General features: G+C 42.0%; 1 protein-coding gene across 1 annotated transcript in view; it reads right to left on the reverse strand.

Annotated features, from left to right (window-relative positions):
• RASGEF1B (RasGEF domain family member 1B) overlaps positions 1 to 23,848 on the reverse strand; it is a 144,776-nt gene extending 120,928 nt beyond the window's left edge. The window contains exons 1-3 of the mRNA XM_032186977.1: positions 23,478 to 23,848; positions 12,980 to 13,024; positions 3,890 to 3,943 (exon numbers count right to left, since the gene is read on the reverse strand). Coding sequence (XP_032042868.1) covers positions 3,890 to 3,943; positions 12,980 to 13,024; positions 23,478 to 23,546 — 168 coding nt within the window. The 5' untranslated portion in view covers positions 23,547 to 23,848. The remainder of the gene's footprint in view (positions 1 to 3,889; positions 3,944 to 12,979; positions 13,025 to 23,477) is intronic.
• Between the last annotated feature and the right edge of the window lie 929 nt (positions 23,849 to 24,777).

Genomic DNA, 24,777 nt, shown 5'->3' on the forward strand with positions numbered 1-24,777 from the left:
CAGTAGCAGAAGTCAGCCTTACTAATATTACTGAAACTAAGGATCACAACTCCTAAGTAGCTAGTGTAAGAAGAGTAACAGTGGTAACAGGTTTCTGGAACCATCTGATATCCTGGCCATCCTTCTTGCTCCCCAGGAAATAAATGCAGAGAAGGGGGAAGATACATATGACTTATAACCGTGACAGGACCAGTTATGGACAGCTGAGCTTTATAATGAAGTTCAAGTGCTTTTTCCTAAAAAAAAAATTTACAGGGAGAAAACAGGGACAGAAATCATCTTCGCTCCTGCTGACTTTGGAAACTCAAGTCAACGGGGGCTGACTAAGAACTGCAGCATTCAGACCCCATGCGGTGCATCCCCCAGCAGAAGGCTCAGCTGCTGGTATTATGATCCTCATTACAATGCAATTCATCACAGTCAGCAGATAATCCTCCGGGGTTCTGTTTGCCAAACCACACAGCACTAAGATGAACTCCTATTCTGCAAGGTTCATCAACACATAAGCAATCATGACATTAAATACTGGTATAAGGAACACAAGAAGTGCTTGCCAGGGAAGGCAGAGCACTCCAGTATCTCAGCAGTCCACACAAGTCAGTGCATTCTGGCTAGCACCCCCAGCAAACCTGAGCATGCTGTTGTTGCAGCTATATACGTTATCCGTCAACCTGGAGATGGAGACAGACAAAACCCATGTGTTATTCTCCTTTGCCCCTTCCATGGAGTTATGTTTTAGTGAACATGTTGACACAATATTAGACGTGAACTTTTACTTATTATTTTGAGTACAAAAATGCAGCATCATAACTATTCTCACTTATCCCATGTCCAGTTGTTCCTGTCTTCGTTCTCAAATTTACTTGTGTTTCCCAATCATCAACAGGAATCCTCAGCTTGAAAATCATCTATTGATCTCACCCGCACCCCTTTCACAGAATCATAGATGCACAAGGTTGGAAAGGACCTACAAGAATTTCATCCAACTTGGTGTCTTCTGCAAATTTACTGAGGGTACACTCAAACCCCTCATCCAGGTCATCAATAAAGATACTAAACAAGATAGGCCCCAGTACCAGCCCCTGGGGGACAGCACCTGTAACAGGATGCCAGCTGGACTTAACTCCATTAACCACTACCTGTTGGGCATGGCCCTCCAGCCAGTTCTTTACTCAGAGAAGAATATACCTGTGCAGGCCACGGGCAGCCAGTTTCCCCAGGCATCTGAGCACAAGAAGGAATTTCTTGAAGGGATGAAGAGTTGTGAAAGGATTGTTGTTAATAGTGTACTTGGAATGCATTACCAAGTTCCATTTAGCAAGTACATGACTAAGATGCATGAAATGTGTATGTCCCTTCATAAAATAAATGACTTTATACTAGCTCACCTATTTTCCTGTGTTTTTCACTCCAAAGCTGCTTCTTGAGATAGAGCTGTGGCTGGAAACAAAGCCTGAAAAACTGCCACCTGCTACTGCTTGGGGTAATCTGAAGAGTGTCTACTCACTGAGTGATGCCCTGGGCTTCTTCAGGCTCAAGATACACACATTTTTACCTCTCAACTCAAACTTGCTTTCAAGCCTCTGAGAAAAGCACTTGGTGACTTGTGTCCTTTTTAAGATTCTTTTTCCTGTGAGGGGAAAAGGGGCAAATAAATTGCTTGATACCATGGACGAGTCTTGTTTCTGCACCCAGTTGATCTACCTGCCCTGACAGTGTATGTCCTCAGAACATTTCTTAGGCCCCTCTGTACTAACGAAGAACTTCTCAATACAGTGTTTCTGTAAAGCTCCATTTTCCTTCGGAGAAAAATTCACAGCTACGTTTGGGTTACTCTTCTCATTCCTTTCCCATTACATGTTTTTTAACCTCTGTTTCTCCACTTCACTCTGATCAAACAGACTATTTCAACGTCTGCCTTTGATTGCTTCTCTGTCATCAAACATACCTTGGCTAAATAATTTTTTGTCTTTCAGTAGAGAATCATGCTCAGACACGAGCAATGATGTGGTACAGTTAATACTGGGAGCTTTTTGGAGAGACTGTGGCCTTCTCAGCAGTGCCACCTACCTGCCAATAAGCAAAGTGTTAACATGATCCCAAACCACACTGCCCTGGGCAGGACTTGCTTTCTATTCTGAGTAATACTAAGCCCTTTTCTCCCACATGCTGCGATTGAATGCACTAGACCTTCCTTCACAATGTGATCCGCAACCAGTCATTAAACTATTGGACATTAGTCTTGAACCATAATATTAGCCGTTCCAAATTCCTTCACACATTTCTAAGGCAGCCAACCTACAGAAGCTCCAGCTTTTCTCTCAAACCAGACTCTCCTTGACATTTCTCCCAAAGACAACACATTTTTAACTCCACTCTGGTCTTCCCATGCTCAACATCACATTTCCCAGCACCACTGGAACATGCTGCACTGGTGACAACTCAATGATTTCTTCAATATTGCAGTATGAAATAAAAGCCCTAGGTAATGCAAAACTAAATTCATGCCTTCCTGTAGAAAATAAAGGCAGTTTTCTCATTGCTTTGGTTGAGAAAAAAGTCAAGTGCAACTAGAAGACAAAAACATGAAGATCAACCCACGCAAATCCAAGTAATCCAGAAACTGCAATTTCTGGAAGTCACTAATTAAGAAGAAGTTCAGAAGAGTAAGTCTGATGCATAAGATACAAACATTTGAAAAAGCAATATGAACTCTGTGACACGTGCAGAACTACCAAAGCCATGTCCTACAAAGGTACTAGAAAGCAGAGACAAAACCAGCAACAGCCTCGAGCTGACAGAGGCACTATAAAACCTGCCTGTCATTGCCAGTCTGCACAACAGGCTGTAGACAACAGTCAAACTCTGTAGCGTAGAAGAGTTATCTATATTAGTAGTGAAATACATCAAATAGGAGACCTGGTAGTTGTAAAGAAGGAATGCATTTAGACCCTTTTCTTGCAAAAAAAGAAACAAAAATCTTCCAAAGCCACAGTTATTGACTCAAGCAAGATGATGGCCAAGAACAATCCTTATATGAAGAAATTCTCTCCAAGATATTTAAGTATGTAGACCAATGGCACAGAATCTTCTTACAGTCCTGTGACAATCATGTCTACATCACATAAAATAATACACTGTTGGAGCTCCTTTCCTATTTCCCCCCCCCCCTTATAATTAATATTATTTTTCCCCCTCTTATAGTTAATTAATGACCTCTACATACATTTAAAAGATTCAACCTGAAATCTTTCAGAAATACAAATCCAAGCAGTTTTCCCTGCAAATGGCATTAAGTTAAGCCTTACATCAAGTCAAAAATCAATCTGGCACATTTCAGATTCAAAACAAAACAAAACAAAAACCACAAAAACAGAAGCAACACAGGATTGTTTCCATAGGGTGCTAAGTCACAGCACAGCAACCCTTTTTACTGAAGCTGGATACAGGCTCACAATGGGTAGGGTGATTAAAAACCAAATTTTTTTCTCAGGTGAATTCTGTTCCAAATCCCTAATCCATAATGGTTCCTTCTACCTCTTTTAACTTTCCATCCATTTCCAACATTTTCCATCTGTATTAAAAGCAATATATTAGAAGTTCAAGTAAAAGAAACATTAAGCTATCTGAACAGCTTGGCAGCAGCATTTCCCATAATCACCTATGCGCAAAGTCAGATCAGGGAGCAACATGCCAAAAACTTTACCCCAGAAACTGAAGACAAAATCAAACGGTGTTCATCTCTGTTTCAATCACAGGTTATCAAGTTCCCTGCTGCATTACACTACTTACTTGTATAGGCTGCTTGGTCTTAGGAGCACCCAAGCATGTAGTTGCCACTGTTTTCTTAATATATTAAAAAGATGTGCACAATTGAAGGTTAGCTTACCTGTTTGTGGGCAGTTAAGGGCTTCTCCTTGGCCAATGTCCTGAAGAGCACAGTCTGAAAAATAAAGGACATAAGATCCGTTAGTCTGGACAACTACTGTTATATTTTCTGGAGGATGAACAAAACACCTTTCTTTTAACAAAACGTCTCTAAACATTAAAATAAATCACTACTGTACAGTAAAATTTTACCTTGGTATCAAGACATGTATGCTACCCTTAGGTTCTTCTAATCCTTCGGCTAGGTGACATGGAGTAAAAAAGTTTCTCTAGTGTTAAGTTGTGCAACGTGCTGTAACGTATACAGTTGTTTTACATGATACAATATTCCGGGCTTGAAGTTCTGTAAAAGAGCATACTCAAAGTTCCAGTAGGAGTTAACTGCAAGTAGGAAGACTCAATGGAACCCTAAATAGTCCTTTTTTTTTTCTTCTTCTTCTTTTCCCCACAGTAATCACAGTATCTATGCACAAAAGCACTTCAAGTACAGTCCAGCAAAACTTTTGCAAATCGAATGTGAATGCTGTCCCTTCCACAGCTCTCTGCAATGGTCAGTTTCAGCTGTTCTGGTCAGTTTTCCCTCCTACTGTAACAGGCAAGGCATTCCTGGAGGGGTGTCAGGCTCAAAGAGACACTCCTAAGTGAGGGGTCAGTCAGAGAACACCCGTGCTCTATGCGTCACCCTCCATCCACTTGCAGAAGGGCCATTAACTTTCAACAAACCACCAATACTTTTGACAAGAAATCTGTGTTCACGTACCAGGACCTCATTTTATCTCCTTGTCAGTATGAATCACTTCTGCACAACACAGCAAGCACTTGGGCATCTCAGCACATGATGCACAATATTCCTAAAGTACTAACAACGACCGTAACCTGGTGCCCACCAACTTTGGCTTGTGCACAGCAATGCTTTCAATAACATCCTCAACTTCTAAACAGAATGTTACATCAAGAATGAGCACTACCTGCTAGAAATACATTAGTTCTTTTCCTTCATCAAGCCCTTAAGTCTCTAATCAGTTTTATTTCCAGAACAAACAGTATCAACACCAACCCAGCAATAAAATATACAGAAATAATCTAAAATACTAACCCAAATGTAGCTGATAATTTATATTTTCCTGTGCCCCAGTGAAGAAACTGTTAACTGTGCCAGCAGGATCAACCCTCCAGTCTAATGACCATCATCTGCATCCTATTTAGATAATGAAGGTTTGCAGCACAATTAATGGAAAAGCTGTTGGGATAAAATGCAAAACAGGGCAAAGAAAACTACTTATCCTCATTTAATGCAAAGTGGAGCTAATAGCTCACCCAATAAAGACGTAATATTTGCCTGTGAGATGACCTAAAAACTTAAGAGTTCAAGGCAAAATTAGGCTCTCAAACTGGAATCAGTTGATACATTTTTTTTCCTTAAACATGTTCAGCATTTCAACTCTAGGCAAGCATTTCCTCAAAAAGGCTGGAGAAATGAGCACTAAACATTTCAGCCTACTGTATGCCTGAAGGCTGCTCAGCATATTAGTCAAGCACGGAAGGTAACAATCCTCAGTGTTTGTTCACAGTAGTTTCACCCACATTGACGGGAACTGGTGCATTGAGAGATTTTCTGCCACTGAAGCTGAATCCCCCGCGTGACCAAGCATACAGCATGAAGCAGAGATGTTCTGTTACAAAGCACCTGAAGCTAGACAACTCAGACTTCGTGTAACTGAAATTCACACATGTGATCCAAAGCACTCTCAGATAAACATTAAGAAGCCAACAGAAAAATAACAAACATTTATAAAAATAGGTTCCAAAACTTAGAATGAGTTTTTTGGCTAAGAAAAACAAACATTAGGTTTCATATATTACTGGGGTTTCTTCTACTGTAGGTAACAGGAGCAGAAAGATACATACTTCTGTCTGTTAAGTGACAGGGTTAGAGCCCTAAGACTGTATCCAGCCCCAGAGGAAGCCCTGAAGGTTTCCTCTAAAAATACCCTTAGCAAGAGTAAGTACTCTTAGCAAGACAAGTCAAAGGGGAGGGAATTTCACACAGAATTCCAATTACATATACTGAACAAATTAGTGACCTTTTAAATCTTTTACTTGTTAATACGAGTTTAAAAGGAAAAGTAGTTCAACAAGTCTTCTCTTCCATTGTTTCTCATCCTAAAAATCGAAACTCTTACCCTCCGGAGTAACTGCAATGTATCAGACAACTGGGCTTACTCGTGGAAAAACAACATCTAGCACTACACAAGTAACTACTGGGTCAAGCACAGCCATGCAGCTGAAATACATTTTTGCATCCTAAATGCTACCTCATTCTCCACAAAACACATTGTCCCAAAGGACAATGAGTGACATCTTTCCAGCACAGTCACACCTTCACTTAACCTGAATTTCCTCAGCCTTGGACTTAACCTCTTATCTTCTTCCTGCCTGAAGAAAAAGACTCCTTACCTTCCAAAACAGCAGGACTGTTTCCCTGCTGCTGTTAGTCAACCATCAACCGGAAAGCTTCTAGGACTAGACAAAACCTCATCACCACCAGGCCTGGGTTTTATTTAAGAAACTAGCCTACCAGCTAAGAATCAGCCCCTCCCCGATTCCAGCTGTTCATGTCAGGAAAGGATTCTCTAGCAGGTTATAGCACAATCAGCCCTCACACACAGGTATGAGCAACAAGACTGAGTATCACAAAAACGCCTGAAGTCTCAGATTCCCAAGAGCCCACAGTTTCCCCATTTATATCATCCCCGCATCCATACTAATTTCTTAAGGAAAGCAGGCGGGTGGCTCAGGTCATGAGAAAGCACAGGTGTGTTACCCTTGAGATTTGGAGAAGAAATTTATGATTAACTCAAACAAAATGTTTCAGTGGATTGATATAAGCATCCTATAATGCCCTTCAGCTGCCACTTGCAAAACCAACCCAATTCTACTCACCAGGAAGCCATCTTCAGTGTTTGAGCATACTCCTCTCAAAGGGCTCAAAGACATTCAGATGTTAGGCTGTCACCTGCTAGGGAAAACATCTGAAGGTGACAGGAGCTGCAGGTCTCGGCACTTTCAGAATCAGCCCCTTTTGTATAGCCACCTGTCCTCATTGCACACAAAAAGTCATGTTCAAGTTCTTCCACACTACATTTTCATTTTTATTGCATCAGTTAGATTACATTCAGCATCAGTGTTAATTATACAGAAGTCTTTGTAGCGAGTTTTTCTTCTCTGAATTCACATTATCCTTTTTCTCTCCCACTAATAGCTCCTCTGCTCTGCCTGAGGTTTAGCATGGGCTATTGGAATATGTGAGGGAGCCTCAGAACCTGTTTTAACTAGCAACTTGAACATATGCAGGGTATTTATGACCCAAGTCAAACACAAGAAAAAGCAATCACACCACACTATCCTGTTAGTTACAGCAATAAAAGCAGTTAATTAGCATTAACTCATTTAGTCACCGAGAATCTTCTCAGAGACTTGGGTTCAGTTTTCAGCTCATAGGAAGAACCCAAATTTGATATTTTTACACTTCCTCCCACATCAGGAAAGCAGAGGCCCTCATTAAAGCATTTTGCTTGGATTAAAAACCACCTTAGCCTGATCTCTGCTACCCATTTCTGTATGAGTAGAAAAACCAATTTCATTTCATCTCAACCTCCCAGCAGTTTTACCCTTTATCTGTAACTGTTTTTCCCAATTTAGTACACTCAAAGAAACTGGCACTGCGCAGAACCTAACGTAATGTGTTTTTAAGCCCAAGACAATTCCTGCTGCTGCAGCTACAGCTACCCAGAAATTCAGCCAAACAGCTTGAGCTACCCTGTTAACAAACAGATGAATGTTCCTGCCAGGTTAAAAGGTTTCAACACATGACTCACAAGGCAAGGTTAACAAATGTATTTTTTCCTAATACATGTTTCAAGTGCAGAACAGTAATTGCACGAAAACAGCTACACACTAGGTATGAAGTGGTATAATTGCTCATAAGTCACAACAAGACATTAACACCTGAGAACAAGAAGAAAGGAAAATCTCTTCATTGGCTGCATAGCTTGTCACAACCAGTTGGGTTGCCTAACTGTACAGCAGGGTTGCTCTCAGAGGCGTATGTCAAGCTCACAGATCAGTTCTCATTCTGTACTGCATTTCCAGAGTTAACAATTAAGAAAAATATAAATAGGGAGAAAGGAACAGGAGGTACCCTGTAACCACTGGGGGAGGGGGAACAAGAAAAAAGAAAAAAGAAAAAAAAAAAGCACGTGAATTCTAAGTGTAATTTTTAGGGCTAAAATCCCAGAAAAAAAAAAAAAAAAAGTTTTATCCTTTATTGCCAGTTTAATGAGGCTTTCACCCTGTTGTGTAGGACAAATTGTCACGATAGAAGTACTGAATTAATATTTTCACTGCGATAATTTTCACTTCCAAGAGCATCGGTATTTTAAACCATAATGGACCTCCTTCCCACCCCATACTGAAATATAAAAAGGACCAAAAAATGGACAGGAAATTATCATTGAGCTGTTCGCAGCTGAGATAACTACTAGTGTAATCACTTTTTTCAGTTTACCTGAGTTCAAAGTGTTGGTTTTTTTTTTTTCCCCCAGTAGATTTTCACCTGGCCCTTTAACCCCCATCCTTTCTTCTTCATCGGTTAATCCTCTGTGGCCAGTAGGTTCAGAAGCCTACCAGCCTACACTCATTGCCAACAGACTGCATTAAAAGCGTAATAGCGGCTGATGAAGTGAACACAAGGGGCAAGTTCAGAGATGCAGAGAGTCATTACTATAATCACCAGCTATTACACATCTTTTAAACCAAAGCAGAATAGTAATGATGGCCCCAAGTAACTATCTGATGGGTTCTTAAAAGCTAAGCTCTGATGCTGGCGAAACAGCCCTCATTTGCTACCAGAGCTGCTGTGACAACTTGACAAGAAATCAATAGCTACACTGCCCACTGGAAAAAAGAGGAAAACCTGACAAGTTTGTCCCACAGCTAGGGCACTGATGGATAGATCCTCCCACTACTTACCCCCACCTGCTACAAAACACCATTTCTGTTTCAAGACTCCCACGGGCCTTCTCCATCAAAGCCTAAGGACAGGGGACACTTCAGTGCTGCAGCTGACAGCTCCTCTCTGTCCTCCACCAGTGACATCAGTAGACATCACACGTGGGGTCTAAGCGTAAGCTGCTCCAGGAGCACCAGCACGATCCCCCAGGTTTCTTCAAAGGCTACACCCAAATAATGCTCAGGAAACAGGCTGGCAATAAAGAGTGGTTGCTTTTGATGCATTCACCAGGAGATGCAAAATAAGGTGGCTCGCAGCAAACCTATTCACTGAAGAATACCTTATTAGAGCTTGCAAATTAACTAAGATCCAGCTCATTAGAAAAATTACAGCTTTCATCACAACACTTATCCTTTTCAGGAAGCAGTTCACTTAATTGGAGATAGAGACAGATAGACATATTTAAGGGAAACCATTTAAATACTACCAAAATGCTCACGTAGGCAGTATTTCAAGGAGGCCTGTCTGAACCAAGCACATGTCTAAAGCAGTCCAAAAGGAGTCTCACCTCTTAATTGACAGTATATGCAATACTTAACTTTAAGCAACGGAATTGAATTGGGCTTTCCATCAACACTAGCAAAGTGTCCTTTGCTTGAAAAAAAAAAAAAAAAAAAAAAAAAAGCCTTACTTCTGGCCAAGCAGTGTTGATAAGGATATAGAGGGACAATTTTTACCTAGGAGTAGAGGGAACAGCCCTGAAGGCTAAAAGGCTTTTACAAGTTCAAGCGTAGCTGGTACCTTCTTTCCTTACAGGATCTTGTATTTAGACTGCACAGGAAACACACAAGACACCTGCCAACCTCTCACAAGGAAAGGAGGCTGATCTGTAACAAAATCTGCGAGAAAAACTAAGTGATATTTATAGCCTAACTCAAGTTTAGTGACCTCGCCTAAGCATTGTAACCTGTTTAAACCTGTACAGTATTACAAGTTTTAGTCTTTCCAGAACCAAAAGTATAGGGACAGTTTTTTCTGAAGATGGAACTCACCTCCAGTGCTTTCCCCATCTTTAAAGATCCCGTACTCCCACTTGTTAACTCACCTGGAGAAAAGTCAGTTCATTCACTTAGAATATGCTAATAACAACACTAAAGAAATCTGTTCAACTTTGTGCTGCAGAAAACCTAGGAAACAAGTGTATTTACGGGACAGACCACCTAACACACTTAAATTTAGCATAATAGTTCCTAATTATGACATAGCTCTGTAGGGTCCATTACACAACATTCATGTTTCCCCTACAGTAGTCACAGCTGGATAAAGCAAGCACACACAACTGACAGCAGCAGTTCCAGCACCGAGCAAGCGAGGCCAGCCCAAGGCACTCTGGTGAACACAACTTCCTAACGATGGGATTTGCAGCACTTAAGATCCTTCAGCCTTGCATGCGATCATGCTCCACAGAGAACATTAACCACGTTATTTCAAGACAGATAACCACGTTACTTCTCATGCATGGCAGCCAGACAGCCAACCATGCATGCAATTCCACTGAGAGATGCAGACAGCCTCCTAGTTCCTCTCTCAGAGGCCCAGTTCCCATAACACAGCCCAAGGGGAGGGAACGCTGAGGGGCAGTTCATCCAGAGAACAGAGCACGCCTTCCAGAGTTGGTGCACATCACTGTTTCCATTAGAACAATCAGTGAGCTTTACTAATTCTATATGTGCTTGCTTGCAGACACTTAGCCAGTCATAATTATACAGGCATAATGAAAGCAGACCCCTAGAGGCCACACTACCTGCCAGCCACCTCTACACACAGATTTGTATGCCCCTTTTATCTTTAAAAGATAGTGGAAGCACATGGGGAAGAGCAGCTGCGGTGACAAAGTCTTCTCAGTAAGTTTTGACTGATGTCATTTTTCTATGATTTAAATAACAAATTAAAGAGGACAAGGATTTTAGCTTCTGCTATCAAGTCTGTCAGAAGGCAGCTTAGTTTTCCAGCTGGAAAGCTTAAAGCACCTGGGCTAGCAAGGTAGGGCAAACACGCACCCTTTGTGTTCTGCCACTAGTTTCATCAGCCAGAAGCTTATTTCTTGAAGGGTTTGGCTTCTCTTCCTGGTTCAGGCTAACTAAGCTGCTTCCTGCACCCTTCACTGTTACCTCAAGCCCCCCTCCACTCTCCTGCACTCGGCCTCCATCCTCTACATGCAGGGTACAAGGAGGTGTTCCTTTTCTCATACCAGGAGAAAACATCACTCCAGGGTCATGTTTCTCCCCCTAAGCAGGATATGAGCACACACATGCACAAACATTCCTTTTCTCACAACAAAATATCACGTTTCTGCCCTATACCTCTGATTGGAGTTAAGATCTAGTTGGCCTAACGCTACCCACTGCTATTAGCAGTAGAGCAAAGAAGAAACATATGGTAGTGCCTGCACAACTGGCTATTTCACTGGTGAGCTGGCATCACTTGATACAACGGCTAACGCTGTACTGATGCAAAGGAAAAAAGGCAAAAGGTTACCAACTTCTCTGCCTTGTCAAGTTTACTTCCCCACAGCCTTTTCAACCAAGCCCTGCAGGCATGCTAGCATTATAAGCAAATAATGAAGCATCTGGGGAGTCTGCAGTGGGAGCACTCCAACAGCACAGCTCACTACCACAGCTCATTATATTTGCATGAGGCAGCAAAGCGTAAGAGGGACCAGCAAGTGCAGTGTTTGAAAAGAACAAAGGTAACAAGGTTAGTGGGCTAGGGAGTGAGGAAAACCCAGAATTAGCAGTAAGCTTAAGGAGACAGTACAGAAACAAAACAAAAAGGGTGATAGTAGGGAAAGCATCCTGAAATTTAACTTGAGAAACTCATCAGGATGGCAAGGAAAATACCAGGTGTCAGTAATAATTCACATTCTACCATTTCCTCCCCCTCCCCCCCGATATCTACCTGACAGACTGCCAGCACTAACCATGTCTGACTCCAGCTGTTCTGTTGTCCCTGGCACACTGACCACAGGCAGTCTCTTCCCCTGCATGTGATCCTTAATACCCTGAAGGGAAAGCCCCAGGGAAGTGACAGTTTTTTAACCTCAGCTCAGTATTAGACCACTCAAAGATTTCAGTTTTATTAATTGTTGTTTGTAGGCAAGTGCAAAGAACTCCACGTGCACCACTGGGGCACTTTTCAGCTGTGATTTTTGAGCAGCTTAAGGACAGGCTTGCACCTGCCACTCATTTCCTATCTTCAACCTTCCTGCTTGATACTGCACTCTAAACAGTTTTCCAGCCACCCATGTCAAAAGATGATAATTTCCTTGAAGTAGAAAAAGCACATAAAATGGGAAAACATCAGTTCAGTTCTCCATCAACTCCCAGATTTACACATATCACCCAGTAATTACTAACTACAAGGGCCAAGCGTGAAAGCTCCATTTGCATACAGCCCCGCTCAGATTCGCAACTGTAGGCAAAATTGCCAATTATCCACAAAAAACACCAGTGCAAGGTCTCCTAAAAATGTAGCCCTAGGCCTGTTGGAAAAATCTCTTTCAATTCCTGCTCAAGTCATTGAGAATCCTTCCAGTGACCTTAATGGCTCTGGAGTTTTGTGACTGCGTTGGCATTACAAATGCACATTGCTTTCAGTGACCCAAGGTCTGACACTACCATCCTCATTTATCTGCAACCTCAGTGAGACCATTTAGTAAAACAAATGGTTGAGACTGGTCTAACAAAACAGATACAAAATTGTGTAACATGAAATCAGATCTAGTCTTTTCAACACCAAACACCAAGTGGTTTTAGGGTGGTGAACTACGTGGTTTTCAAATGAAAACCACTTGAAAAAAGTGTTTAGATCAGCTTGTTACTGCATGATTTAAACCCAAAATATCATTACTGCTCAAATGATAACTTACTAATACATGCATCCAGGTCAGTAGGCAGTCAGAGAAAGTATTAGGTCACTCAAGAATTCCCAATTTTCTAGCATGTTTTGAACACAAATGCACCCAAATGCTTTATAGGGGAAATAAAACAAATCGACTGTTTAAAAAAAGTTTGAGCATACCTTCTGCTTAGTGCTTTGCTTCACACCACCACGGGACTGTCTGGACTAGAAAAGAAAGAAAACAAATTCAGCTGGGAGAAAAAGAAAAGGTAAAAGCATACCACAGAAAAATCATTTAAGGTACTCATGGCTGCTTTTCCAAGTTCTTATCAGAGCTATCTGTCACCATATCCTTTTCCTACACCCCATCCACACACCAGTCTGCAAGTAGCACTTAGTGTTTGATCCCAGCAGCCAGACCAAGCAGGATGCAAGCCAGCAGGTCCCTGGGCACCTCTCCTGCATGGAGCAGGTCTGCAGCTACAGAGCTCACCAGAAGTACACTTGCTCCCAGCCTCTGCTACTGACTGGACACAACTGAAGCAGCGTGCAACGCTCCCTGCTTCTTGGGAACTACAGCATCAAGGAAACAGGGTGTAAAGTCAAGTCTGTATCAAGTCAACTGTGGCTTTCATCCCTACCCCTCTATCAGGAGCAGCGTAGCTGAGAAGCCATCCTCCAAATACAGCTCAGATATGTGGAAATAAATATTTTTCACCTAAGAATCACACATCACAGAAGAGAAACTTGCCTAGACAACACTCATGATTCTTCTTAAAGAGCTTCATGTTCAGAGACAATTTGATCAAAGGAAAAAAGCCACTAAGGCAACACAAGCAAATCCGGAAGCCAGTAAAGGATAATTAATTTTAAACAGCAAGCAGAACGCTTAATTGTGCTGTGTCTCCTCTCTAACCAAACATTTAAATAGCCTGAGACCAAATCCTGAGGTTTAACGCTTTGCCCTTGCACAGCCCTGAAATTCTCCTAGCCTCTAGTTAAGTGCACCAAGTCAGCTAATAACATGCACCTTGATAGAGTCTGAACAGAACTGGCTTCAACAGGTGTTTTAAGGTTTGCCAGAGTGCCATCAAACAATGAAAATAAGAGGCCATCCAAGTAAGATACATAAGCAATTCCTGGATCCCACCCAGAGCACTGGCAAGTCATCTACTGTATGACTCTACAGGTAACCATTCAGAAGTTCCAGCTGAGCAGTAACCCAACAACTACAGACACAGCTTTTACCAGCACCAGCAAAGAACGCTTGGAGCTTGTGTAAAATCAGCAGAACTGATAAGCTCTGAGCTTCTGCACAATCCCTAACCATTACTCAGCTACAGCTTTTGGAAGAAAAATAAAACTTCTGCAAAAAAAAGTCACGCTTTATTCTAGCGGAAAGAGCCTTTAGACCATCTTGTCAACAACACTGTTACCAGATGTCACTAACACCAAATTAAAGAAAAAACAAACATTCACATGATACATAATTGGTTATTCCCAAGTACACTAGGCAATTCAGTGGATACATTAAAAGAGTTTGTTTCAAATGAACTCTTAAATAATTTAAGAGCAAACTCATTATGGACATTTGGTAAGGCAACCTTATTCAAGAGGCTTATAAACCAGTTCTATATATAATGATATTCCCTGCCAACTGCATTGCAAGTACATTATCAAAGACCAACACAAAAACAAAGAAGCAAACAACAAGAACATGCTGCTGCCACTTGTTCTGTGTGCATTTGTTATGAATTAAATCACATGTTTTATTAACCAGTATCCTGAAATGTGGAGACCCCCCTGAATTTAATAGGCTGTCTTCCTCTGTGCGTAGTCAAGGTCTCACCACTCCAGCGGTGCTCAGCCTGCAGTACCTCTGTAGCCAGGCTCACCTCAGCCAAGGGGAGCTCAGCCTAGCAGAGTTCCAAGCAATTCAAAACGCCCACTCAGAACAAGAAGCAAGCACACCATTCAGGAAAAGTAGCACAAACATTACTTGCAACTATGCCATTCCTACCTGTGATTCTTTACACTTTTATATGTGGACTCAAAGAAAGACATTTGTACCTAAGCACCTTTATAAACAGCCAGGAAAGAGCTCCATGTTTAAACACAATGCTCAAACTTCAGTCATTCAGAAATGAGCAACAGCATGATTTTTATCCTTACTGCAACCCATCTTAACTCTACAGCTGCCAGGATTACCACTTATACCACCTTTCCAGTTACACCTACCTCAAGCTAACACTTTAGATACAGTTTGTATGATAGCTTTTTTATTAAAAAGTTGTAGCCTATCTTATTAGGTTAAGACCACAGATTTGTTAATTGCATTCATTTCTCCTTCAACAAAATACTCTTTATCTCCACTATTTTGCCTTACCAGCTTCAAAAATGCTTAGAACATTTAAAACAAGTGCATGTGACTTGTTCTTTAGCAAGAAAATGCAACTAGCCAATAAAGCTTGCCAGTCTTATCTTTATACCTTACAAGTCAAAAACCTTTTTAAAGGTTTTAAGACCTTTAAAAAACAAACAAAACAAAAAAATCAAAAAACTTTGAAACCTTTAAAACCTTTTAAAAAACATTTTTAAAGGTTTTAGACCTTTAAAACCTTCTTAAAGGTTTTTAAACCTTTTTTTTTTTAAAGGTTTTAGACAAAAGTCCTGACACCTAAGGTATCCCAAGCAACCTTAAGCCAATGCTTCATCACTTCCACTGAAGCATACGTTTCTTTACAGTGCAGTTATTTCCAAGTGAGCTCTAAGGATATAATGTCTTCTCCAGACTGCTGCATCAGCCATGCATAAAATTGTTTTTCACTCCCAAAAAGTAGCTGTGGGTCTCCAGAAGCACACACCTGCTATGAAGCATGGCTGAAGCTTTGCCTCCAGGAGGACGATGCAAAAAGCCTCAAAGCCTAGGGAAATGGCCCACCCAGTACCATAGCTGGTTTATGCTGAAGAACCTTCTTGCCACTGACTTATTCCAGGTCTCTGCTGTGGAATAGGAGGGGGAAAGTTGAGCTCTGTTCTAAAGCACTTGTGTTTCTGTTAGAGAAACATTGTTATTTTTGTTTTCTCTTTCCTCAAAATGATTTTTTTCCCCCACATTGAGTATTTCCCTTAAAGTTAGGCATCTACATCAAGTGCTCTGAACACCTCTTCTCAAATAACGGATAATCAAGAAAGGCTAGAATAAAAATCAATTCCAGACCAATTACAGATGTTCAAGAAACATCCTGTCTACTCAGCACTGGAAGCTAACTGCATACAGAAAGACCTGCCTCCCGAGACCTCCTTGCAAAAGTTCATGCCTCCGTTCATCTTTCAGTAGCTGCTCACATGCTTCTGCCAAGCGACATGCATTCTGTCAGAAGAAATCAAGTCAAATGGACTCCACTTGTCAAACAGAGGTATGTAAGCACTGGAGGGAAAGAACAGACGTGATGCTGAGCAGGCTAAATTAAATCTCATGCTAAGAACTGGATAGCTTACTTTTCAAATTTGAAGACAAGCACAGAGAATTAAACATAAGTTTACAATACAACATCAGCCAAACACCACACCTTGCTGGTGTTGAACTTGCATATGAATCACTTGAATGTGAAATCATATACAGGGGCAATATTTTTCATATCTAACGATAGTAACAAAACGTGAATACTTCCTTCTTTCCCCTCCCATGGAAATACTACAATGAAGCCCAGCAATGAAATTACGTCAGGTATTGTTCTCATACCTTTTCTAATCAAGTGCACTTTCTCAGTTTAATGGATTCTAGCTGAAAATCTGATCAAACCTTACAGCTGAAGAAAACTGCCCCCTACTGTTATTATTCCTTACCATACTATGTTTTCTTTGTGTCACTTCAATGCACATGAAAAATACAAGACAAGTAATCCCCCTTCCAAGTAATGTGGGCTGATATTTTCATTAAACATTCAGGATTCAGACAGGGGAAAGACAACCAGGAAGTTCATTTTAAGGTCAGTACACACAAGCTATTCCACAATGCACAGAGCAGAATAGGAGAGAAATCTAATGCGCACATTCTGAAACATTGATTAATTCTCCTAAATAGGACATAGCAAAAATTCACTCTACAGTTATAGTACACAGTGTTTGTTGCAAGAAAGATCTCATGGCCAATAGCTTCTTAAATAATTCTTGGATCTTTAGAACTGTATCATTCCTTTCTGACCTTAATGAATGTCTCCCAGGCAGACAAACTTTGCCCATTTTAAGAGCTGCAAAGGCTAATGGTGCAGACCTTCTCATAGGTAACAAATCCCAACCCTCTTTTATTTTGTATATACTAAGGTCCTGAGTCAGGAGATGAGAACCACAATGTTTGGCCTCAACAACAGCTCAGGAGTACTGACAGGTTTAGCACAAGGTGGCTCTGATTATCCAAGCCCTGCTGTAGGGACAGCTCAAATGCTGGTAGCTGCTGCTGAAATATTACTACATGTTTGGTTTAGCTGACAAGGGTGAAAAGAAGCATCTTAAGTAACTAAAATGAGCTTGAAACGCTGCTGCTATAACAATGTTCAATTCCTATTTCTGAATCAGCATTCTCATTTTGCTTACAAGCAGGTACATTTCCAGGTTTTCATTGACTAAGCAAGCAGACACATGACACACTCAGTCACCTTCCCTTCAGAGCTGTGGCCAGCTCCAACAACTCTACCTCTAGTCCCCACCCCCTGCTTTTTAAGCTTTGGAGTCCTGGAGACAGGAGACTACGCTTTCATGGAGGAAGGTGAATACCTGTATAAAAAAACATTAATTCACAAACCCTTAAGAACATGGAAAAAGAAGATGGCAAATACCCAGATGCGGAATAGATTAGAGCTTCCGTTATGTCATGCTGCCTGCTAACAAACCCCTGCTCAGTAGGGCACCTAGGAAACTGCATCTCAGGAGTCAAGTCCAGAGGATTAAGCCTCAGCAACAGACCCACACACTTTAACCTTAAGACACTTGAAATTCTGAATGGAATTTCCAAAAGCATTACCACCACTCCACCTCTGATATCACTGCTGTCTAAGTAAAGGGACCACAAAGCACTTGAGAAGCTCACTCTGTCACGTGGTACTGCCATCAGCTCCACGTACATCTCCATCCTCGACTGCGAAAACATGCTAAAACTTGTCCAAAATTGGACTCTATAGGATTTAGAAGCATAAAGTTTCTCCTGTTTTTAAGTTGATGTACTCACAGCTGTCATCACATACAGTTTCGAACTATGTTTTAATCTAGCCAATCCAGTCATCCCTCACTGTCCTTCAGCAAATAAATAACATCTGGAACACTTAGTTTAGGACTTAGCTCTTCCTGCTAGCAAGTATCTAAAGCTCACAGGAATGAACTCTTTTCCTATAACAACAACAAAAGTTCCTTATGTGAACCATTTCACTTGCATTTTACAAACAAACTGTGTCAAAGCTTCCCTCTGCTTGGCTCTTTTTGAGCATACAAATTAAAATAAACTACCAGAAGAACAGAAAGAGGGATGCTTTTATGCTTGCTTACTTTTCTCCTCAGGGGAAAAAAACATTTTATGAGATTAGGAGCAGTTCAGTAAACAAAGGAGGCAAGGCAGCTGCTTCAAGCTCACGGAGAAAAAAAGGGAAGGAACAAGTAAAGGGGGAAAAAAAATAAAAATCAAACAGCGCAGCAGAATCCTGCAGTGATTTTTTCAGATCAAACCTTGAGCTTTCTACTTCCAGTTCCAAGAATCTGAATGACATTAGTCATCTTAAGAATCAACAGCTTGAGTAAAGCTAAAGGTAAAATTCCTTACACTCAGAAGATATCAAGTGTTTTCAGTAGATTAAATGCTCTTTGATTACACCACACTATCTCCCCACCCCTCCCACCCCCCAGTACAGCAGAAACAAAGTATTCTGTTTCTTTCCCACCCCCCACAAGAAATTGAGGGACTGTCCATTGAATAACTTCCTGAAATCTGCAAGTCAAATGACAATGCCCAACTCCGCAGGACCTAATCCCAGCACTGCTAAAGAGAAATTGCATGCCCAGAGCTAAGAAGGATCCAGGTCTGAAGATGAACAGATATGACTGATGGCTGATTTATAAAGGATGCTGCTGGTACGCTGAACATGTCTGAAGACTGTCAACTCCTGTAATGTTTCACATTTGTTCTGTGATGTGACAGTTTTTAACTCCTGAAGTTAACCAGGAGTTAAACGCTCTTTAATGATTAAGAGATTAAAAACTCACACCCCTTGCAGTCATCAGTGTTAGGAAAGTCTTGCAAACATGTTCATAGACACTCTGAAGTTTGACTGCCATGAACACATGAAGATGCTGTGGCTTTTCTGTATGCTTAGGCCTTGAGCAATCTTTTGAGTTCTAGGTACATTTCCTTGCATTTGTCTCAAAGAAATGTTAGCCAGACATAGCCCTTATGATTGGACACCTAATTGCAGTTTCAGGTCTCAGTGCTCTTAAGTATTTCATTACTGGTCAGCAGAAAGATGTAGGCAGTACAAAACGGATTGAACAAATCCACTAGTGATAAATACAGACCTTGGACAGTAACGCTGGCAGTTGAGCCAGTGATGGAAGCCATGAACACAGCTGCCTGCTGCTCTCCAGGGTTTGGGTTAGTCTTCGATAGATTTGTCAACTGTAAATTATGATTTCCAATTTTACGTTTTGGAAATCATGGTGACATATCATAACCTCCTTGCTATATCACAAGTTGGTATTTACACAGGCACACACCAGAACAATTAATTCTATTTTGAACTGACTATTAAGCTCCCACAGCATTATGACTCCTAAGGCCTTCTGAATAATTTTTGTATAGTTTTTAATCTGACTCCGTGAAATGGTGACAATTTTAAGATAGGCCTCCTGGCAAGAAATCTACAAGCTATTTTCTCCTGTGCACATCACCTCCACCTAGCTTTCACTTAAACTCTTTTAGCAAGTAGAGTAGTCACACTAGTCAAGGATTAAAGTTCCTTTTAAGCTACAGATTTAGACATTCAAGATTCCCCAGCCCAGCAATCGATATGACTTGACAGCTATTACGAATGTGTCCAATAAGTTTACTCTTGAATTCAGTCTGAAGTTAACATTAAGGAGTAGTAAAGTATTTTTAATCCCTTCAGTTAAAAGCCCAGACTTCTGTACCTTGTTGGAGTCCTAGCATCTTTCAACCAAAATCTGTTTGGAGTACTACAGGCCCTGCATTCAGATTACAATTAAACTGAGAGCAATGTGGAGAGCTTCTTACTTGGTCATCAGCAAATTCAGCAGGAAATCCAATCAGACTTTTTTGTATGCTAGGCTTTGAACCACCATTCAACCACTTCAGTTACATCAAGGTCTCAAGAGGAACTTTATACAAATGCAAGGTGTTTATGCATGAGCAACTGAAGCATTCTCTTGGGGGTGAACTTCTCTGATCACACTTGCATGTAATTAATGGACAAATCACATCACTCTAATAGCTCTCTAAACCACTTGTGAGTCACCAAGAAACTAAGACTGAACAACAGGCAAAACCCTGCTTGTAGCTAAATCAGTCTGCTGTTTTGACCAAGTACTTCTCCAGAAACTGTTTCATCATTTGGCCTAACAACGTTTTGCTGGACTTGTGCTTTAATTACAAGACCCGGGAACAACCAGTGATTGTGTCTGGGATTTCCTGTTGTGTTTATATGGACTTGACCTCTGAAAAACTGCAACTCATTGACTTCAGAAGCATTCATTAAGATGAAATATTTGGACAGATTCTACTGGTAGGTTTCCTGCATCAAACTGGTCAATGCAAACTAGGTCAATGCAGGGCACGGCCCACCATGTGAAGCTAAAGCAGCAGTGGACTTTTCTTCCACAGGAGGCAAAACACTGGGCCACAGGATCTACATCTGCAGTGGTTAGATGTAAACCAGATCTCCAGCAGCACACAATGCTTTCCTGGTCAAGCCAGACCTATTTGTTGCTTGCCATTTATTGCTAATATGCACATGTAAGTTATTTTATCAACATACAAGCCTCTGGAAACCACTAGTCAAATGTAACTGATATTTTACTTGCACCTACCCTTGCCAGTCATTTCTGAAGGTAGCCTAATATTTATCAGCTTCTAAGCAGCAACTAATACTTACCTGCACAGCCACATGCACACACCCCTCCGTATCTATGGGTACATTAACAAGCAAAAAGATTGCACAAAATTTTGTACTATCCATGCTCTTTCTCAAACCTAAAGGTAGCATTTCCCAATGAGCACCCAGAAGTACACACACCAAACATTACAGACACTGCTCTCTACAGACATTCTGGAGGTGCAGGCTTGCCAATATCAAACACAAGGCAGATCACACCACGCTTTGAACATCTTGTTCTCGTGTGACAGATGCTGACAGTTTGAACAAACATCACCCCCGCTAGCATTTTGTTATTGGTTTCAGACTGCTTTGTCACATTTTTCATTATCAATGAGAAGAGCACAATTAAGACTGCATAAAAATTGAGGTAGGATGAAGCTGAAGGTCAGCACATCTAAAGGTAGCTGCATACATATAAACAAAGCTGCTTAGCTCCTACTGGAAGCACCAGAGACCCAGCAAAGGAACAGTAGCCAACAGCCCCAGCTGACCAACACAAAATGCCTGTTTCCCAACCAAAACGATTACAGACTCTATTAGTTGCCTAAATATAGGTGCACAGAACCATTTCAAGTGCTACCAGGCATGCCAGCTGGCCTGCAGCTGCTCCTTGGCAGCCATGTGGTTGTGGGCGATTGCCAGGTTCCAGAACCACCAGTTCCTACATCTGTTATTATCCTGAGAGACTGCCCCAGAAACAGAGGCCAAGCAAAGCAGGCCATGTTAATTCCTCGCAGACCAGTTATCATCAAGCCAATACTGAGCTGACTTTGGGAAAAAAAGTTTCTCCAGTGTAATAGATCATTCCAAATCTCATTCTGGACAGTGACAGCTATTGAAATGAAATTTCATTCTACCATGAGTAGTCCTAGATCCTTCATTGCCACTCATGCTCACCTGCTGGTCTGCAGAGCACTTTCCTCCACAGCAGCCCTGCCACATCGCCTAGCTGCAGCACAGGCTTGCCTGGGACAAACTCTACTAAAACCCAGAGGCTGCCCAGGAGACCTGATGCCTGCTAGCTTCCACTTGCAAAGCGTGGCCTCAGAAAGGTCTGAAGAGCATTCGCCAAACTGAGGCAAGGCTCTGCACACCCAGCCGTGCCAGACACAATCACAGCTGGCAAACCAGGTCCCGTTGAGCCACAAGGGCCACAGGGCAGGCACAGCTGGAAGCCTCTCACTATCCCCAAGCTGCCCCATGACTGCAACCACTGAGCACCGTTCACCCAAAGCCTGCTTGAGGATATCCCTCTCACCCATCAGCTCCATTCAGGCTGCCTTAAGCACTCCAATCAAGCTTCTGGAGCGACACCACCGATTCATTTGGGTTTCATCACCAGAGACAGGCTCAGAGGGGCACAGGCACACGCTCAACTGAAGAGCTACATGCTAAACCCCGTCTCTTAAATGAAGAAGTTTAATTACGGTACTTGCAATCTGCTGTGATGGGTGGTGATAGCAATCACATAAGCACAGGACAAAAAGTACACCAAGCAATTTGTTGAACTAGAACAGATCTTTCAAGTCATGCTTTCAAGAAGCTATTTACCACAGGAGGTTAAGGCACAGAACAGCAAGTGAGCTCACGTGTATTGCCGACAATTAAGACACAGGGGATAACGCAAGCTAACCGGCAAACCTAAATTAAAAACATCGACAATTTATTTGCCAACTTACTTATACTTTTGTCAGGTATAATCCATGCGGTGGAAGAACTGCGCAATTCTGAACTAATAAACCTTTTTAGTGCTGTTTCTCCAGACAAAATTGAGTTCAGCAGTACCTCGTTTGAAATACCAGCCAAATCCCCAAATGCATGCTAAAAGGCAAGCTCTTCCTCTGCTCCTGCTGCCCACACACAAAGGCATATTGCTGCAGTAAGTTGCTATCCAGGTTTGGACTGGAGCCCCTAAAACTAGGCTAATAACCCTCCCATTAAATACACTGCATGGGGGGTAAAATCCTCTCCTGAGTCTTTAGACCAGACTTCTCCAAAGCACTGAGAGTTCACCTAGAAGGAACACTACAGAGGCACTACTCTCATCCTAGAGTTGAGGAACTTCATTTTCTGAACCATATTCTTTCCAGAATGCTAGAAATGCCTGCAGCCCTATCTTCACCCCAAAATTCAGACAGGGAACTTAAGGTGCGTGCTGTGTCTTGCTGTACACACCAAGGGAGTTTGTTTGTCGGCTGGTAGTCGAGATGTGTCAGTTCACGTGCATATATTTGGGGGTGGGAGAACCGATGGCTGTTCATTTCCTAAGCCAAGCACTTTTCAGGTGAGCAGCAGCACACAATTAAGCTCCAGCTCTTTGTCCACCAACATGTGGAACAGTAAACACCCCTGGGGGGTTACTATTACACAGAACACAAAACATCCCAGTTTCCTGAACCCCTGCCCCAGCCCTGGCTATTGCTCAGCGGAGAAGAGGCGCGCAAGCTGCCAGAAGGTACCTGCAACACTCCGGAGACATTTAAAAATCACTAGTCAGACAGCATCACTGCACAGTCACCTACCTCACATGCAGAAGAAGCACCCTTATCTGGCAACACGCAGCCTAGGAGCTCAGCAAGAAACTTTGCCATATATGAGCAGGGAGGAAGGGGTCTTCCTTGTCACCGTGCCAGGCAAATATCCTTCAGCAAGAGAGGAGCTCAGCAGAAAAATTCCTCCTCGCTGCCAAGCCAGGGCCGCTCTTTCCTGGGCTCGTTATCCAGGCCATCCACCAGCATATTCCTGCTCTGTCATTTCAACAAGGCTGCGCAGGTTCACTGCGTAGTAGCTTACCAAAATAAACAAATCAAGTAAGGCACCAGCACAGTGCCTGGGCTTTTCAATGTTTGCTTCTCCCCTTTCCCCGCTGAATGTCACTATTATCATAGAAAAGGAAAGGGGCCCCGCAGAGGGGTGGTAAGAGGGACAACGCTGCAGGACTGCTGGCAAACAGACGAGCACTGGCAAATTACCTCAAGTTGCCTGTGGTACAGGATTTGTCCTGTGCACGGCGCATACACCTCCTTCCTGTACCGACGCACAAAACACTCCCTGACAGGATCCTTTTCTATTTACACTCAGGAATACTCAACTACTTCAAAGTCAAACGGCAAAAGAAAAAAGCAAACCCATTTCCAGCCCTGACTACCAATGAGTAACATCCTCCATAGATCATCTTTTTGTCAGCAAGAAAGAAACTTGCCTGGAGCCTCTGTGCCCCTCCTGAGGCAGTGACTAGGGCTTGGGGCTAAGGCTCCACACCTCAGTTTGTCAGCGTAGGATGCACTGCATGTTCAGTTTCATGCACTGTGCAGTTGTACAAAAAACAATCTTGCCTGAAGCTTATGGAAATTTATCAGTGAAATATAACTGTCTCCACATCAGCATTGAGTATCTCAAGTCCAAGCCTTGACAGTTGCTGTGCTAGGCTTATTTTTCTGCTCTGCTACAAGTGAGGGCACAGACAGCCCAAGAAAAAAATGTCTCTGTGCACCACTGTTCTCAAAGCTGCCAGGCTTACTGCAAGCACAGGCACAGGAAGTTCCTAATGCCACTTATACATTTAGGTTATGTATCAAAACCCTAATCCTCACTGAAAAGTCTGAAAAAAAAAAAGAAATAAAAAAAAAAAAAGAGAGGAATTCAATTTCTCTGCTCCAGGAAAAACTGGCTTGACAGCTTGGCAGCAGCTGAAGTAGCACGTGGTACAGTTTAAGCACCTCAATTAGCCCTAAAAGTCAAGCAAATGTTATTACAGCCATTATGGCTCCTGGCTCTATCAGCAATCTCACAACATCTTGCATTTTCAAGCAGTTCTAAAGC

This window comes from Aythya fuligula, chromosome 4 (assembly GCF_009819795.1).
Source record: "Aythya fuligula isolate bAytFul2 chromosome 4, bAytFul2.pri, whole genome shotgun sequence".
NCBI lineage: Eukaryota > Metazoa > Chordata > Aves > Anseriformes > Anatidae > Aythya > Aythya fuligula.